The 20,391-nt window shown below is 40.5% G+C and overlaps 1 protein-coding gene across 2 annotated transcripts in view; it reads right to left on the bottom strand.

Moving 5' to 3' along the window:
- Nucleotides 1-20,391, bottom strand: part of DPYS (dihydropyrimidinase) — an 87,705-nt gene that overhangs the window by 60,024 nt on the left and 7,290 nt on the right. For both annotated transcript variants that reach the window (XM_002819342.5, XM_054518753.2), the window contains exons 2-4: nt 11,845-12,003; nt 7,924-8,103; nt 4,850-5,039 (exon numbers count right to left, since the gene is read on the bottom strand). In XM_002819342.5, coding sequence (XP_002819388.5) covers nt 4,850-5,039; nt 7,924-8,103; nt 11,845-12,003 — 529 coding nt within the window. The remainder of the gene's footprint in view (nt 1-4,849; nt 5,040-7,923; nt 8,104-11,844; nt 12,004-20,391) is intronic.

Below are 20,391 nucleotides of genomic sequence, written 5' to 3' on the forward strand. Positions count from 1 at the left end.
ATCTTTTAATAATGATAAAAATAGCAAAGTGATGATAATGTCTTAAATAAAAAATGTAAATGTAATGCCAAAACCCAAAAACCAATTACAATTACAAATTTTAAAACACCAAAGCCAGCAAGTCGTAGTGGCTCACTCCTGTAATCCCAGTGCTGTGGGAAGCTGAGGCGGGAAGATCGCCTGAGACCAGGAGTTCAAGGCCAGCTTGAACAACAAATGGAGACTTCATTTCTACAAAAAATTTTAAAAATTGGCTGGGTGTGGTGGCATACATGAGTAGTCGCAGCTACTTGGGATGCTGAGGTTGGGAGGATCATTTGAGCACAGGAGCTTGAGGTGACAGTTAGCTAAGATTGTGCTACTGCACTCCAGCCTGGGTGACAGAGAGACTCTGTTTCTAAAAATAAATTAATTAATTAACCCCAAACCCATTAAATACAAACTTGATATCCAGGTTTTCCCAACTTCAGATCAATTTCTCCTTTAACACAGTGGAGAGTGACAGAAAAAGTTTGGGCTTTGGGGTCACATAGACTTGGACTTGAATTCCAAGTTTAGCACTTACTAATAAAGTGATCTTTGGCTTAATTCACCAATCTCTCCCAAGCCTCAATTTCATCAGTCACAAAAGAGTAGTAAAATTGAGCATGAAGCATTATTATGACAATTTTTTAAAAGACAATGTGTATTAAAGCACACTGATAAGATAAGAATATAGTAAAACCTGAAATAAGATAAAAGAGATTAAAATACTACTATGTGCCAGGCACATATTAAGCACTCAACAAGCTGTTAGTTGTTATCATTACTATCCCGCTCTTCTGGATATAGAGCTGGCAATTGAACAATAAAATCAAATTTAATAGCATTATATTTCTAGGTTACCACAATGAAGCAATCAATAATTGGATCTCCTTTGTGCCTCCTGGAGCCGTGATTCTCAGGCTTTCATATGCATATGAATCACCTGGGATTCTAGTTATAAATGCACTTTCTGATTCAGGGACTCTGGATGGGCCCCAAGGCTCTGCATGTCTAAGTAGCTCCCAGGCAATGTGGAGGCTGCATTCTAGGGACCACACTGTGAGAGTCAAGGCCCTTGAAAATAGAATGGGCTCCTGATGTCACGTGATCCACCCGCCTCGGCCTCCCAAAGTGCTGGGGTTACAGGCATGAGCCACCTCGACCAGTCTGACCAACATGGTGAAACCCTATCTCTACTAAAAATACAAAAAAATTAGCTGGGCATAGTAGTGGGAGCCTGTAATCCCAGCTACTCGAGAGGCTGAGGCAGGAGAAGTGCTGGAACCCAGGAGATGGAGGTTGCAGTGAGCCAAGATCGCGCCACTGCACTCCAGCCTGGGTGACAGAGTAAGACCCTGTCTCAAAAAAAAAAAAGAATGGGCTGGCAATGGTATTTACAGATGGGAGATTTTCATAGTATAAATGTGTAAAACTGAATGATTTCTTATTTACATCTATCTTGCTCTTTTACATTTAGAAATGATGTTAGATAATAAATGAGTACAGACAGCATCTTCTGTAAAAGGTCAGTGCGGTCCAACAGCTCTTGTCCCACTGTACTACCCAGGGATCTGTCCTTTGGTTTGCTGATGCAGTCACCATGTGAACAGCTGGGCACAGTTTATGTCCAACCCTTCCTCTTTGGGCCCCTGCTTGATGCCATGCCTTGGTCACATGCATAGGATAGGAAATCTTTCAAACTATTTTATTCTGAAGCAATGTTGCCTCTTTGACAATTGCGCATGAGGGTATTTTCACAAGTATTATACTGTCACAGTAAGTCTGACTCGACTACAACGTTTAGGGTGGTATTTTAAATATTTCATGTTTACCATTCCTTGGGGAAAATATGAGCAGTGTCCCAAAAATTACATATGCAATTTGAACCAGCAATCCCACTTCTAGGAACCTACCCTCAAGATACCCATTTTGTGGTGGGCAGAAAGATGGAGCCCAACAGATGTCCACATCTTAATCCCCATAGCCTGTGAATATGTTACTTTACATGGCAAAGGGATTAATAGATATGATTAAATTAAGGCCCTTGAAATGGGGAGATTATCCTGAATTAATCAGGTAGGCTTAATATAAGGGGACCTTAAAGTGAAAGAGAGAGGCAAAAAGGTCAAAATAATGTGATGTGAGAAGGTCTCAACCCATTGTGGCTGGTGCTGAAGATGGAGGAAGGGGTCACGAGCCAAGTAATTCGAGGGGCCTGGCAAGGGCTTCCTAGGACCTCAGAAAGGGATGCAGCCCTGCAGACACCTTGACTGTAGCCCTGTGAGACCCATTTCAGGCTTCTGACCTCCAAAACTAATGTGTCTTTCACAAATTGAAATGGCATATGCATAAGGCCATCACTGTGGTTTCTCTTGAAACAGCTAAAGATTGGAAACAAACCAGATATCCATCAATAGGGGACTTGTTGAATAAATACAGTAGCATACCCTGCACTTACGAAAAAGAATGAGGAAAATCTCCGTATCTAATGTGGGCTGACCTTCAGAACATATTTTCAAGTGGAAAAAAAAAGCAATGTGTAGACAAGGTGTATAGTATGCTACCTTTTATGTAGGAAAGAAGGACTATATTCTTATTTGGTAAAGAGAAACATGTAAAGATAGGCCAGAAATAAATTAATAAAAATCATTACTTATACTGTATGGGAAGAAGGAGCTAGAGAAGGCAAGTAAAACTTCACTGAACATTTTTATATATAATTTTGACTCTTGGACCATGTAAATGTTTTACAGATTCAAGAAATAATATTGAATTTTAAAATAATTTACAATAAAACTAAAATGTCTGCATGTACTAGTTTTCTGGCTATGATCTGTATTCTAAAACCCTCCCTAGACTTTTACTTTGCTCCAAATGGAATTCTATCCCAACGCAAAACAAATACCCAAGATCAAGAAACTGCTTCCTGACAGAACAGTCAAAATTGGAGCTTGAAGGTGGGTTAGAAGTGAAAATTTCTGCTGATTTCACTGTTCCTTAAATAATATTCTGACATTATGGACCCCGGTACACGACTTAACAAAGAAAATAATTATAGACCGACTCATCTCATAGAGCTGGCAACAGCACCATCTGGTGGGAAAAACCTATAGCTTTAAAATTGCAGTACTTACATTTTCTTTTTTAAGGGGTGAAATTCTTTTACATGCGAGAGTAGCAATCAGAAATGGTTGGTTAGTAAGATATTATTAAATCCTATGTGAAATAAGCCCACACTTAAGGCAAGATGTTGATGGATTACATTTTAAAAGTGCACACAGCTTGCACAAAATCGTTACTGAACCTTAATGCAACAAGAAGAAATTTTGACAAAATTTGTTCTGGTATCAATTATATACATGCCAAAACCATGCGGTGGGTCATGCTTGTAATCCCAACATTTTGGGAGGCCAAGGTGAGAGGATTGCTTGAGCCCAGGAGTTCGAGACTAACCTGGGCAACATGGTGAGACCCTGTCTCTACAAAAAATTTAAAAATTAGCTGGGTGTGGTGGCACATGCCTGTGGTCCCAGCTACTTGGGATACTGAGATGGGAGGATCACTTGGAAGTTAGAGACTGCAGTGAGCCGTGATTGTACCACTGCACTCCAGCCTCGGCAACAGAGTGAGACCCATTATTTTTATAATGAATCTTACAAAAATACAGCCTGTTTTAATACAAAACAAACAAAAACAGCAAGGTTGAATTATAACACTGTCTCTGATTATCTGTATTCCTAAAATTGAGATGACAGAAGCTACCATGGGACTAAAGTCATTGAGTAAAATGCACCTTATTTGTTTTTCATCCTTTCTCTACCAGTATTGGCAAAAGACTGAAATCATTTCTTTGCCCAGTGCTTATCAAAAATAGGAGATTTTCTCTTTCCTTTAAGATGAGTATTTACATACTAGGCTGAACCAGAGAACTGAGGCAATTAGGCAGTTTGGGGTAAAAATAACTTAGATTTTAAAATCTTAAAATAACCATCATAAAAATACCATTTGGATAATTGCTTCAATTGCTCCAACATCCAAGTGGCTGTCAGATGAATCAACTCAATTCAAAAGAAATTTATTGAGCATGTACTAGGTGCCTTGCACTGCCCTGATTCAGGTAGTGGGAAGGGTAGTGGAGCTGCCTAAGAGATAGGGAAGCTTCTCCAAAATGAACGAAAGAGGGCTAGGCATGGTGGCTCACACCTGTAATCCCAGCACTTAGGAAGGCCAAGGCGGTGGATGATTAGAGGTCAGGAGTTTGAGACTAGCCTGGCCAACATGGTGAAACCCCGTCTGTACTAAAAATATAAAATTTAGCCGGGTGTGGTGGTGCTCACCTGTAATTCTAGCTACTCAGGAGGCTGAGGCAGGAGAATCGCTTGAACCTAGAAGGCAGAGGTTGCAGTGAGCTGAGATCACGCCATTGCACTCCAGCCTAGGCAACAAAGCGAGACTCCATCACAAAACAAACAAACAAACAAACAAAAACTGGAGAGCTTTGCATTTAGCTATCATATTTAAAAGTGGCTGCTAGTGGCATTGAGTGTGGGGGCATGTGGCTAAAGGAAATGTCCTGGGGTCCCAAGGATGGAGAAGAAATAACAAATGAAACCTGAAGGTAAAGAGGCAAGGATGAAGATGAACAAAAGTGGGGGAAAACAGACACACATAAGGATAAATGAAACCAGGAGGCTAATAAAAAGGGAGGAAGAAAAGTTGTGGAAATCCACGTGCACTTTCTCCAAAACTGAAGCAGAGGCTACAGACATGGACTTTCCTCTTCAGCTAACACTGAGTTCTCAGTGAGGTTACATTCGGGAATTACCGTCTCTCCTTGCATCCGCTATCACCTTAGCTGCAGACTTGCTCATCACATGCACAATGTAGAGAGGACAGTTCACAGCGCTGGCTATGGTGATGGCTCTCAGCGTGGCCTCTGCCTCCACTGCCTCTGGGCGGCACAGCTCGTGGCCCTCAGGGCCTGTTATCCCCAGAGCCAACATCTTCTTTGCTCCCTAAAAAGACAGCAGAAATGTGTATATGTGCAAGGAAGGTTTACTAATGATAGATATCATTATTTTATCATAAATTAAATGCAATACTAGGCTTTTGATCTGTTAGGTATAGGGGTGTGTGTGTGTCTGTGTGTGTGTGTGTATATGAACATATTTGTGTAAATATATATATAACACATATATATATAACATGTATATTTGGTAAAAATAATTTTGATAGTCTAATCATATAAGTTAATTTTCCATATGCATATTTTACCATCACTTTTTTTTATTGAAAAGGGGAAAAAGCAAACACAGGCAACCAAAGCAAAAATGGACAAATGGGATGACATCAAGTTAAAAAGCTTCTGCATAGCAGAGGAAACAATCAACAAAGTGAAGAAACAACCCACGAAATGGGAAAAAATATTTGCAAACTACCCATCTGACAAGGGATTAATAACCAGAATATATACAAAACTAAAACAACTCTACAGGAAAAAAAGTTAATAATCTGATTTAAAAATGGGCAAAAGATTTGAATAGAGATTTCTTCAAAGAAGACATACAAATGGCAAACAGGCATATGAAAAGGTGCTCAACATCACTGATCATCAAAGAAATGCACATTAAAACTACATTGAGATATCATCTCACCCCAGTTAAAATGGCTTATATTAAAAAGACAGGCAATAACAATTGCTGGTAAGGATGTGGAGAAAAGGGAACCTATGTACGCAGTTGGTGGGAATGTAAATTAATAAAACTGCTATGGAGAATAGTTTGGAAGTTCTTCAAAAGACTAAAAACAGAGCTACCATATGATCCAGCAACCCCACTGCTGGACATATATGCAAAAGAAGGGAAGTCAGTATATCAAAGAGATATACCTGCATACCCATGTTTGTTGCTGCACTGTTTACTACAGCCAAGATCTGGAAGCAACCTAAGTGCCCATCAACAGATGAATAGATAAAGAAAAATGTGGTACATATACACAAGGGAGTACTATTCTGCCATAAAAAAGAGTGAGATCCAGTCATTTGCAACAACATGGATGGAACTGGAGGTCATTATGTTAAATAAAATAAGCCAGACACAGAAAGACAAACATTGCATGTTCTCACTTATTTGTGGGATCTAAAAATTAAAACAATTAAACTCATGGAGATACAGAATAGAAGGATGGTTATTAGAGGCTGGGAAGGTTAGTGGGGAGGGATGGCAGTGGGAAGGGGGGGAAGGTGGGGATGGTTTGTGTGTAAAACAAAAAAACAGAAAGAATGAATAAGATCCAGTACTTGATAGCACAACAGGGGCACTATAGTCAATAATTGCACCTTTTGGCCGGGCGCGGTGGCTCATGCCTGTAATCCGAGCACTTTGGGAGGCTGAGGTGGGCAGATCACAAGGTCAGGAGACCGAGACCACCCTGGCTAACACGGGGAAACCCCGTCTCTACTAAAAATACAAAAAATTAGCCGGGCGTATTGGCGGGCACCTGTAGTCCCAACTACTCGGGAGGCTGAGGCAGGAGAATGGTGTGAACCCGGGAGGCGGAGCTGGCAGTGAGCCAAGATCGCGCCACTGCACTCCAGCCTAGGCAACAGAGCGGGACTCCATCTCAAAAAAAATAATAATAACAAAAAATACAAAATAATTGCACCATTTAATATAACTAAAATAATATAATTGGATTGTTTGTAACACAAAGGGTAAATGCTTGAGGGGATGGATTACCCAATTTTCCATGATGTGATTCTTATGCATTGCAAGCTTGTATCAAAATATCTCACGTACCTCATAAATATATACACTACTATGTACCCCACAAAAATAAAAACATTTAAAAAGAAAAGGTGAAAAAGATATGAAGTTATTTCTAATCACATTCTTTGAAAAGCAATATCTGTATTTAAGATTTAATATTGATTCAGACAAAATAAAAATACTGTGGATCCTTGTTGAAGTGACTCACTGTCATACTATGTAATCAGTTTTACTTTTCTTATGGAGTAATCCTCTTCACTTGCTCCCCAATCCAAACCACTAAATGGTATTGGACCTGTTATCTTTCTTCTTCAAAATGTTATCTCTTCCTTACAAAAAGAGCATGAAGTCCAGACTTAGAGTGGTGAAAAGACTTCCTGGTGTCATGAAACTATAAAGCAGAAGAGTCCAATTTAAACCCTGGTCTGTTTTTTGTTTTGTTTGTTTTTACAGCTCACGCTCTCTTCTCATTATTCCTCTCTGCCTTGTGGCCACTGAGCCTCAATCTCACTCACTTTAATGGGAGCTGAGCCTAAGGAGATTAAAAAAAAGTCAGCTAATATAAAGGGCAAGAGACAGCTCTTTAAATCTTGCAGATGGTGTACCCTTCAGGCATTAATAATGGGACTAACATGAGAAATAAATATCATCTAGTTTCCTCCAGAGCACATTTTAATATCCAGTTTCTGAAAAGAGCAGGGCTTTAAACAGCTACCTAATACATACTTAAGTCATCAGATGACACTGATGTTGTCCACGCTTTGGTATTCTGAACCAGCAGCCTGAGCTTCTGAAAAACAACAACAAAGCCAAAAGTATGCTGGAGGACACAAAGAAAAGTAATTGTGTTTTCATAACAGCACATGTCTGAGATCTAAGAGCTGGTTTGCAAAGGGGAAATCCTCATTCTAGTGCATATACCACCTGCATAAAGCTGAGAGCAGGGACTCAAGTAAATGGAGTTGGGAGTTTCCGAGCCACAGAAAATCAGTTTCCGAGCCACGGAAAATCCATTTCTGGATTTCTCATCTTCCAATGCATTAAATGAGTTTACCTATGTAGGCCCAATCATCTTCACCTTATGTTATGGCTGCTGTCATTTCTGTAGAAGCTTTGGAATGCAAATGCGTACCTCTGCAATTAAGTCTCCATTTTCTGCATGGACCTGGGCAATTGCTCCAATTTCCTTGCAGCGAGAGAAGGCTTCGTACAGCTCCAGGTCTGTCACCATGTACAGATCTTTATAGGCCATAAACATCTTGAAAGAGTTAACACCTTTATCTTGCACAAGGATTTTCATTTCTTCTTTAACCTAAAAGGAAGCAGCAACCATAACAACAATATGTTACTCTAATTTAAATGATAATTTCAACATTCTCTAAAATGTTGCATTCGGAAGAGAACTAAGTAAAATAAGGACAATAGTTTAGTTCCACAAAAATGCAATCAAGGCCTCGATCTTTCTCCCAGGTTATACCCCATTTCATCTGATAAACTGCTGCTGCTCTCATACTTTTAAATCATGAAAAAGTGAATAGCTTTTCCCAAAGTGCTTTATTTCTGTACTTGGATACAAAATTCTCTGCATCTATCTCCCGATTCGAGGAAATTATTCTAAAAAATGACCTTGAAGCCATGTTGGCAGCAACAGAAGCAATCATGGATCCAGCAGGAATGAACGTTAATGTGAGGTAAGGATTTGGGTTCAAATCTGAAAGCCATGGGTGGAGTTCTTAGAAGGAGGAAGTAGAAGACGCAGATGGACCCAGGCATGCCCGAGAAAGCACAAACTCATGGTTTAGCTGTAGAGCCAGCCGTGGCGGGCATGGGACCCACTGGCAGCTCCTAGGAGGTGACAGCTGGAGACTCGACTCTGGATCTGTTGGAAGCTCAGAGGCCTTCAGGGTTGCCAGGGGTCAGGGGCAAGTTAATATCAAAGCTATCTCAATCATTGCTCTTTTTTTTTTTTTTTTTTTTTTTTTTGAGACAGAGTCTTGCTCTGCTGCCCAGGCTGGAGTGCAGTGGCGTGATCTTGGTTCACTGCAACCTCCACCTCCCAGATTCAAGTGATTCTCCTGCCTCAGCCTCCTGAGTAGCTGGGATTACAGGCGTGCACCACCATGCCCAGCTAATTTTTGTATTTTTAGTAGGGATGGGGTTTCACCATGTTGGCCAGGCTGGTCTTGAATTCCCGACCTCAAGTCATCTGCCCACCTTGGCCTCCCAAAGTGCTGGAATTATTGAGCCACTGCACCCGGCCTCAATAATTGCTTTTGTAGGTCAGATTCAAGTCTCAATAAGGATCAAAAATTTCAAAGGAAAAACTCATAGATTTGACCAAATAAGACTGAACTTCTGTATGTTAAAACACACCCACACCCACCCACCCACACATACACACACACAATGAAAAATGTAACAAGCATAGGATTATTGCTCTTAGCTAATAAAAGTTCTTTCAACTTGATAAGAAAAACATGTTGAAAAATGTTGCCAACAATTCATGGAGTAATAAATGACTAATAACACATGCAAGAAATAAACTTCCTACTAACTAAAAAGTGCAAAATAAAGCAGTGTAATTCTATTGAGTCAGCAAAGTTTAAGAATGATAATATTACACGTGAATTTACTCATTGCTACCACTGTTTATTCCCTTGGAAATGTCCCTCCCTCTTCTTGATGGTGCTGATCACCCGGCATAGCAGTCCTTACTTGCTGATCACCTGTCTGCCCCACTAGGATTTCAGCCCCATGAGAGAAGTGGCCTGGGAAGGCTTGTCCACTGCTGTATCCTAGAACAGTGCCTGGTGCATAGTGCCCACTCAATAACTATTTATTGAATAAATTAATTACTACTTAATTAATCTAGAAAAAAGCACCAAAATATTGAGAGTGGACAAGTGATGGAATGTGCTCCAAGTTAGGTTAAGTGACAACAGCAAGGGACAGAACATGGGACAGTGCACCTCATTTTTTTCCCCTAACAGTTTCTAATTTTTTACAATGAGTACATTAGTTTTATAGTCAGACAACAAAAAATGCTTGAAACATTGTTAGCATATTCACATAATGGGCTTCCAAAGAGGATTATGATCTGCATTGCTTACATGAAGTATCTTTTGCTCGCTGAGTAGAAGAGCCCTCATTAATCATCCCTGCCATCCACACCCATGGAAGAATCTCATTATACAACTTGCAAGCATATTAGCTTCAGCCTTCCTCCTCCAAAAGTGTGGCACCTGAACCAGCAGCAGCAGCGTCACCTGGTTGCTTCCTACAAATGCAGAATCTCAGGTCCCACCTGCCCCTAACCTACTGCTATGGGTTGACTTGTGTGAGCCCAAAATTCATATGTTGAAGTCCTAACTCCTTGTTTGGAAATAGAGTCGTTGTAGATGTAATTAGTTAAGATGAAGACATGAGCCTGTGCGCTTTATCCAGTGTAACTGGTGCCCTTATATCAAGTGGAAACTGGGATGCAGACCTGCCACGGGGAGAACATCATATGAAGATGAAGGCAGAGATTGGGGTGATGCTTTACAAGACAACGAATGCCAAAGGTTGTCAGCAAACTACCAGAAGTTAGGAGAGAGGAACGGAACAGGTTCTCCCTCAGAGCCCTCAGAAGGAACCAACCCTGCTGACACCTAAATCTCAGACTTCTGGCCTCCACAACTGTGAGGCAGTAAATGTCCGTTGTTTAAGTCATTCTGTTTGTCATACATTCTGTTTTTTAGGGTTACAGCAGCCCTAGCAAACGGATAACCCCCCTGAACAGAATCTGCAATCTGCATTTTAGCAAGGTTTACTAGGTAACTCTTTGCATACTAAAGTGTGAGAAGCACTGATAAGGACAAACACCATCACCTTTGCTCCATCTTATAAAATAGGAGAATAGGAAAACAAAGAGAGGGAAGGAAAGGAGGGAGGGAAGAGAAGAAAAGAAAGAAGGAACGGAGGCAGGGAAGGAGGGAGGGAGGGAGGGAAAAGAAGAAGAGAAGGGAGGGGAGGGAAGGGAAGAAAAGGAGGGACGATCCTAAAAGCATAAGAGTTCAGATGCATCACTAAAAATGGCATTTTTGGAGAAAAACTAACTTTAGCTGTGGACTATAAACCTTGCTATTATGTTTGCTGAACTACCTGTTAAAGATTGATTATTTGTTTTAGATTAACTTGCTGTCTAAAGCCCGAGTTTGTGGGGGATGTGAGATTATAAGTTACTCAAATAATATCCTAATGGTGAACTCTTCCCGGTAAAAAGATTGCTGAATTAAGTGCAATGTGGAAAACATGTTGCAATTTAAATTCCAAGTAAAAGTTTCTTCCAAAATTCACACACAAATTTATGTGGGAGGAAATCAACATATTTTAACATCTCTCAAACTGTCTTTTCTATCTAAATCATGTTATTTCTGCCATGGCCTGGGCAATTAGTGGACATGGAAGGTTGCTTTAAGCTCTATTATGAAATATTCTGACCAGGTGGTAACATTAGCAGAGTAGGAAGATCACTCGGTCAAGATACAGCTTGGAGAAGACTCTGGAAACAGTCCAGGCCTGTCCCTTCATCTCTAAAGAAGGCTCATGAGTGGGAAGGCAGGCTTCTAGTTCTAGAGAATTCTAAATTTAGAATTCCCTTGATTTTTTTTTGAGAAATTAAACATTTTTTATTGAAGTTCTAACCTGTAGGAAAATACTGTTTAAAAGATTCTAGGGATATTGAATTTAAGAAAAAGAGAAATCAGTATATTAAACATTACACTTAAAGCATTGATGATTCACCGATTAAATATTAAGAGAAGCTGTTATGTATGAGCATAAAAGATTTATCCTGTTGTCTTCATATGATTTTTTAAATTTAGTTTTTAAAATTGGTAATACTTCACAGAATTAAAAATTCAAAAGATACAAAAGAATATGCGATGAAAAGTCTTCCTGCCAGTTCCGTCCTCCAGTTATCTAGGAAGCAATCAACGTCACCAGTTTCTTGCTCTTGTGCAGAGTGAGGACAAGAGGACAAGGGGAACACATTGAAATCCAGGTGCTTTACCTGGTCACTCCACCACGTCACTGCCACATGAAGGCTGTAGTCGCAGCAAACTTTGGGATCAGCCCAGCTTCGCCAGGTCTCGAAGGCCTCAATGAGGGAGCCACCTTTCTGAGGAATGGCGAAATCAATAATCATGGTGGTGCCTCCTGCGAGAGCAGCCTGGAATCATAAGAGGTTTTCAACAAATTAGCTATCGATTTCCTAGTTAAGTCGTTTATCATCTTGAACAATGTGCATTTGTAAGCACTTGGGCAAACTCGATGGGTCCAGGAAATTGCAAAAAGATGCTGCCTGCTTAAATGACCCAGAAGGGCATGAATAGACTTTTCATAAATTCAGTTTAAAGTATTAAACCTGCTGGAATTGCTTCTGCAAAAAGAATGTCATATCTGATAAGAAGAAAATGGCTTTGAATCAAAGAAAACTGAGTGAGGGTTGTAAAGATAAATCAAAATGGAAAAGTGGAAAAAATGCGCATATTTTTGTTCTTGAGAAGTGATATTCATTATTATAAGATTCCATTTTATTAGAATCCATCCTGATGAACTGTATCTCTAACTGCCCTGTGGTCCTCTCAGAATCCTGGGAGACTTACATGGTTCGGTCTTGCCTCCATTCCCAGAAACCAAATGGTGACCGCTTTATCTTTCTTAGATTTGTACCTGTGCTTCTGTCCACTGCTACCACCCTGGTGTTAGTTCAGATCCTTCTCATTCCTCATCTTGACTATTGTAACAGAGTCCTGATTGATCTTCATCTCCCACTCCCTCCAATACAAACCCCTCATTGCAACAAGAGAGATGTTTCCAAAGCACAAATGTGACCACTTGACTCCCAAGATGAAACTGAGTGCTTCTCCCTGCCTCTGCACAAACTGGAATCTTCATAATATGATCTATAAATCCCTGCATTCTGCCTCAACTTGCAATATACCCCTTAGCACATTGCATTACATTACATCACTACTCATTTAAAAACTGTTACTAAATCACATGCCTTTGACTAATTATTTAAATTAATTTCATTTAAACTAAAATCACAAGATGGTTAATTGTTTTTAATTGTTGTGTTCAAACAATGTAGGTGAAGAAAACAGAGACAGGAGGGATGCTAGCACAGTGGCTTAGACCATGGACCTGGGAGGCTCACGGGCACCAGGGTACACAGCTCAGCATCAACACTATTCGCTGTGGTAATCTCAGCAATTTCTTAACCTCTGTATGCCTTTAATTCGCCATCTGCAAAGTGAGGACAATTGTACCTAAACCATAGGCTTGATAGGAGGATTAAACTGAAGTAATGTATACAGAGTGCTTAGGTCCAGGTGCCTTGGCTCATGCCTGTAATCTCAGCACTCTAGGAGGCTGAGACGGGAGGAGAGCTTGAGCGCAGGAGTTCAAGACTAGCCTGGGCAACATGGTAAAAACCCCATCTCTACAAAAATGTAAAATTAGCCAGGCATGGTGGCACGCGCCTGCCGTCCTACCTACTTGGTAGACTGAGATGGAAGGACCACTTGAGCCCGGGAGTTTGAGGCTGCAGTGAGCTATGATGGCGCCACTGCATGCCAGCCCGGGCAACAGAGAGAGACCTTGTCTCAAAAATAAACAAATAAATAAAAATAAAGTGCTTAGTACAGAGTTTGATTCATGGTAAGTGCTTTATGAGTTGAGCACTACTATTTCAGGATTAGGAATTTTTCCATCTTCCCTATATCGTGTTATCTCATCACCAGAAATGTGGTCCTGTTACAACACAGGAGGGGGCAGTGCCTCAGCCTCTCTTTCCGGCCCCCACCATCCTCCCCCAATGGCCTCCAGATACACTGGATGCCCTCATGTCCTACCTGATACGCCAGCTCTATTCTACCCCCACTTTTCTTGCTTACTTCAATAGATTTTTATTTTTCCTTAAGTTACTTGGCCTCACACCAATTCTTTTTGCTCTCAAAAATTTCACTTTTTGTACAGGATCCTGTACATTGTCTCCACCTTTAAATAACGCTGCCTTATTTGTGGCAAAACAATACATATTTGCATTTCTTAAGAAATCCCTATTGATGTAATGAAAATACTAGGAAAAAAAATTGCTTGGGCTTTGTGTTTTTATTTGAATACAGATTAATCTTCTTACCTTCTTTCTTCTTAAAGTGTCTTCCCAGTATGACAAGGCATCCCTTGAGGATGAAGGACATTTTTCTAATAGAATCTGCTGTTAATTAAAGCGTTAGAAGAAAGTCCTCTTTTAGCATCTACTGAACTAGAAAATCAAGCTTAAAGAACTATTCTTTCTATTCTTTCCCTATTAAAATTTACCACACGCAGGATGTGGAGAAACTAGATACACAGCTGGTGGGAATGGAAAATGGTACAGCCACTTTGGAAAACAATTTGGAGTTCCTCTCACAGTTAAAGATAGAGTTACTAGAGGACCAAGCAATTCCACTCCTAGGCCTATAGCCAAGAGAAATGAAAACATGTTCTTGTAAAAACTTGCACACAAATATTCACAGCAGCATGATCCATGGTAGCCAAAAAGTAGAAACAATACAGATGTCCATTGACTCATGAATGGATAAATAAAATCTAATAGATTCATACAATGGGGTAGTATTTTACCATAAAAGGAAATGAAGTACTGACATACGCTATGACATGGGGGAAGTTTGAAAATATGATGCTAAGTGAGAGAAGCTAGTCACAAAGATTATATATTGTGTGATTCTATGTATATGAAATGTCCAGAAGAGGCAAATCCATAGAGCAAGTGGAATAGTGGTTGTCTGGGGCTGGGTGGGATGAGGAGAATCCAAGGTGATAGCTAAAGGGTACGGTGTTTCTTTTGGGGATATCAAAAGTGTTCTGGCTGGGCATGGTGGCTCACGCCTGTAATCCCAGTGCTTTGGGAGGCTGAGGCAGGTGGATCACCTGAGGTCAGGAGTTCGAGACAAGCCTGGCCAACATGGTGAAACCCCATCTCTACTAAAAATACAAAAATTAGCTGGGCGTGGTGGCAGGTGCCTATAATCCCAGCTACTAGGGAGGCTGAGGCAGGAGAATTGCTTGAACCCGGGAGACAGAGGTTGCAGTGAGCCAAGATCATGCCATTGCACTCCAGCCTGGATGACAAGAGCGAAACTCCACCTCAAAACAAACAAACAAACAAACAAACCAAAAAGTATTCTACAATTGATTGTGGTGATGCTTGCACAATTCTGTGAACATACTAAAAGCCATTGTCCTATACACTTTAAATGGCCGAATTGTATTGTAGGTGGATTCTATCTCCATAAAACCAGAAAAGGTCTACCATATCCAAGCCATTATATGTAGTGAAGGAAGTGGGAGATCACACAAATAATTAGGCAATGATTCTGCCCTCAGGGTGTTTACAGGAGAAGCAGAAATATGAATAAATAAACATGAAATAGTTAGATTGTAATAACAGGTAGCAAATCTACTTTTATAATAAACAGTAGTATAAAAATTGCTAAAAGGAGGTAAAATTTGCTAAGCTCCCTAGAAGAGGTACAGAGAAAAGATGACTGGGAATTCAGATGAGAGAAAGACCAACTCAGAGATCAGAGAAGGCTTGGATTTCAATCAGGATTAGGACATACACGTGGAAGTTTCCAATTAAGTATAATAATATCTGACTCACAGCAAGTGCTGTGATGCTGTTTTTGTGCACCATGATACTCCAGGAACTATTCCAATGTTTTGCATATTTTAACCATCTCAAGAGCTCTACAGTAGGTACTATGGTTAACTCCATTTTAGGGTGGTGAATACTGAATACAGAAAACCTAGATGATGGGCTGATGGGTGCAAGAAACCACCATGGCACATGTATACCTATGTAACAAACCTGCACATTCTGCACATGTATCCCAGAACTTAAAGTAAAATAAAGAAAAAAAAACCTTAATACAGAACCATCAATAACTTGGCCAAAGTCTCACAGCCAGCAAGGAACAACGGCAGGGTTGGAATCTGAGTCATCAGGCCCTAAAGCCTGAGCCTCCGGGAAACGTGAACTGCATGAAGGAGAGCTCTGAGGAAGAAGATCCGGGGAGAAGAGGTAGCAGCTCAGCAGAAAGTGATAAAGGGCAGAATTAAGGTGACTGGGGACCATATAAAGTGGTGGTCCCAGAGGAGGAAAACAGGGCAATGATTGTTTTTAGTTGCGAAGGGAATCAGGTGAGCCGATTTGACTAGGATGAGTGAGAAGATGGCAGGCGAGTGGACAGAGGAGGAGCATGACCTGCACTTAGGAGAGATGTGAATGAAGTGGGGAACATCCTGAGAGTGAGGTGCTTGGGCATGTGTCCACCTGGTGGCATTTGCAGACAGGAAGACATACAGACCTGTTTCCAAACAGCATACAAGACTAGGAGAAAATTTAGGAGTGACCTAGTAGAGGATGCCATAGAGGTCCCGAGATTGGCCGAAATGGCCAGGGAGCGAGAAGCCAGACATGACAACATGAGCCACAATAACATGCTTCGGAACATACCAACACTCAGCACGAACACAAAACCACACTGAGCCAAGACAAAATGTTTACAGTGGCTGGTTCTAGGTGGTATAATTCCAGGTCATTTTAATTTTCCCCACTTATATTTTATTTTCAATATTTGCTAAACTTTCTATTAAAATCATAATTTTTATATGAAAAATAAACATTTTACATATAAATATATGACACAAGGCATATATATGTATAGTCATGTACCATAATGGTGTTTCGATCAATGACAGCACCACATGTATGACGGCGGCCCCATAAGATCACAGTACCATATTTGTACTGTACCTTTTCTATGTTTAGCAGTGTTTAGATACACAGTTATTATTGTGATTGCCTATGGTAGTCAGTAGAGTAACTACTGAACAGGTTTGTAGCCGAGGAGCCACAGGTCATAGCATATAGCCTAGGCATGTAGTAGGCTATACCATCTAGGTTTGTGTAAGTACACTCTATGATGGCCTCACAACCACAAATTTGCCTGATGACACATTTCTCAGAATGTATTCCTGCTATTAAGTGACACATGACCATATATGGTGTATAAATTAAATAGACAGAGCTGTTGATGGTCTTCTTACCAGACTGAAGATATGATAGTCAAAGGGCCACTCTTCTAAAACTAAAGCAAATGAAAATTCTCGGGGCTACAATTTGAAAGCTCTTAAATGAGGGTTGATCACAAATGCTCCACCTTCCTAATTAACTAGGAGCAGGAAAGAGACAGGAGAGGAACAGCCACTTATCTTTTGCTTCTTCTTGTTCTGTTTCTTATCCCCATTCTTATCTCCCTCTCCTCAACCCCGACTGGGAATGAGTTTGGAGAAGCTGTATTGAATGGGAAAGGATGGCTGGGGCCAATTTCTCTCAAATAGCTACATGAAGCCTAGTTATTTCCTTTGCTTTTATTCCTGATTGACTTATTTCCATTTTTATTTTTCAGTTAGCCAAACAAAATGGATTTAGCTTTTCTAACCTTGGCTCACAAATCAATTATTTCAGCTCCTAATTACTTTCACTGTTCTTCCTTGTAAACCTTCCAGTTTATCTAAAAAACTCTTCTGGGGGGCAAGGGAGCCCATGCTGCTTTCAGAAGAAATGCAGTGGAACAGAAATTGAGATAAACTCTAACAGTAGGTCATAATGTTACACAAGATTTTGTTTAAGAATATTCCATTGTAAATCATTACTGAAAGTACAGGAGTCATCCCTTACCCAAGAGGGGTACATTCCAAGACCTCCAGTGGATGCCTGAAACTGAGGATAGTATTGAACCCTACATATGCTGTTTTTTCCTATATGTACATACCTGTGATAAAGTTTAATTTATTACTGGGCACAGTAAGAGATTAACAGCAATAACTAATAAAAAATAGAACAATTAGCCAGCATCACTCTTGCACTTTGGGGCCATTATGAAGTAAAATAAGGGTGACTTGTGGGTGGCCACAAGCACTGCAATATTGTGACAGTTGACCTGATAACCGAGCCAACTACTAAGTGATTGACAGGCAGGGAGCGTCTATAGCATGAATGCGCTGGACATAGGGAGGACTCACGTCCCAGTCCCAGGCAGGATGGAGCAGGATGTCTTGAGATTTCATCACACTGCTCAGGACAGTGTACAATTTAAAACTTATTATTGTTTATTTCTGGAATTTTCCACTTAAGATTTTTGGACTACAGTTGACCTCAGGTAACTGCAGAAATTGAAACTGTGATTCAAGGTACACTACTGTATCCAAATGCATTTTCTCCCCTTTTGTGGTGCCACCAAATTCTTATTTCTAAGCTTATCCTAAAACAAGTGACTTTGTTTCACTAAAATCCATCACAAAACCTGCACCACCCAAGTAAAACAAAAAGAAACCCAACAGTACGTTTGAGCCTTAGGGAGAAAAGTTCGTGGCTGAATTTCTAGCTCTCTCACAATCATTGAAACCTACAAAAACAAGTTTCACGATCCCAGCATCTGTCCCAAATCCAGAAGCACACTCAGTTTTGTAAAGATGCCTTGCACATTCCTGTCCACGCTTGGCTTCTTGCCTCCCTAAGTTTGGAATATTAATCACACTATCATCCATCCCACCAGAAACTTAAGAGTTGCCCTTGACACCTACTTCTCTTCTTCCCTGTATCCCCAATCCAATCCATCAACAAGACCCAGGAGGCTGTCTTCTATGAACTCCAGGAGCCTCTCCACTCCTGCGTGTTCACCTCTACTGCCTGGTGCCACCTTCATCTTCCCACTGGACTAGCACAGTGAAGAAATGAGAAGGGAGGGAAAACAGAAAGGAAGAGGGCCATAAAGAGGGTGTGCTAATGAGTAGGTTACCACTGTGAGCAACCGGGGTTCAGTCCCCAGAAAATCCTCAGAGCAACAATGTGAACACAACTCCAAGGTAGTAGGTATACCTACTATATGTCTGCCCAGCCATATCTGCCACTTGCAATCTTTTATTGACTTCTCTTTGCTCTTAAGATGGAGAAAAAACAATTGTTGCGCAACCCATAAGGTCCTGCATGACCTGAACTTTGGCTTTCTCCAAAGCTCTCTATTGAGCTGTTCCCTCTCAACTCATTCACTCCACTCCACTGACACTGTCCCTGCCTCTCTTAGGGGACCTGAGCACTTTCCCATTTCAGAGAGAGACATCATTCATGTTCTTCCCTCCTCTACCCATTCGTGTGCTGAGTCCAAGCAATTCTTAGCCCTGGATCATGCCGGAATCATATAGAAAGCATTTACCCCATTCCCCAGAGATTCTGATTTAATCAATGTTGGTTCATCTCTGTATATTCTGTGCCCATTACAGTACCTGGCACATGGATATTCTCTAAATGTTTGAAGGGGAAAGGAAGAGAAGGACCAGTGAATTTCCCTAAAAGTTACGAGATGGAATAATTACGATGGTTCACTTTTCCAGTTGCAAACTGGGAAAGCTGTGTAAGTTGCGTGTTAGTGTGAAATGTCATTTCCCAAAAATATTGCTGGTCCTGGCCCTGTAGTTTCCTAGCTCCTTCTATGAACATGTTAATATGGAATGTCAATGCAGACCACATCTGAAGGCTGAATGCTCAGTTTTTCCAAAGTTCATTACCAAAGCAGTGTTAACTAAGACTTTTAACAAACACAATTTTAGTTTATTTCTGTATCTATGCCTCAAATATTTTCTTGACTTCTAAAAATGATTACATTTTGTTTTACTTTCAGGTGAATTTTAAGGTCTTTCCTCTTATGTGTGAAAAACAGATCCTCAGGCTCAGGAACTCATCCATGACTATCACTATATAATGCAGTTTCCCTGTTAGATGCAATGAAACATAACAGAAAAAATTGAAGTGTCCTTTCTCAACTTGTTACTTGACGTGTGAGAAGAAAGCACAAAGCAGTGTTGAGGTGTAGATGGTGGCCAGTTGCCCAGGCTCACTTGTCAGCCAAGTAAGCAGCTCAGAAACACAGCCAGGTGATGCAGGCCACTGTGATTGATGACTCAGCAACAGGGAAAATGCCAGATGTCACTGACCTCACATGTTTACTAAAAAATTGTCACAATCATCAAAGCAAAGTCTATAAATCCCAAACTTACTATATAAAATTCATTATCAAAGTCCAGACAGATTAGAGACCCATATGCCTCTAGTCTGTTTACCACTGAGAACAAATACCATGGTTTTCATCTCTATAACCTCTGCACAAGCCACAATGCCTGGCACTTAGTGGGTTTCCAAGAAATACTTGTTGACTGAATTAATGGAACCTAACAGCCAGCGTGAAAAATCCTTAGTTTGGGATTATTCCATATTAGATGGCAGTTGAGACTCTAGAATATACCACTGTAGCATAAAGATTATTTTGAGCTCCAGATATTTGAGAATAGGTGTTTTTTTTTTTTCCTTAAGTCCCAAATCTGCTATAAAGCAAAGCCTCCCCAAAGACCTCAATTACCATAAATCCCCTCTCTAGGGGTTTCACAACCAGGGAAGATTGACTTATCACTAGAGACTTGGAAGTTGGCA

This window comes from Pongo abelii, chromosome 7, assembly GCF_028885655.2.
Source record: "Pongo abelii isolate AG06213 chromosome 7, NHGRI_mPonAbe1-v2.0_pri, whole genome shotgun sequence".
NCBI lineage: Eukaryota > Metazoa > Chordata > Mammalia > Primates > Hominidae > Pongo > Pongo abelii.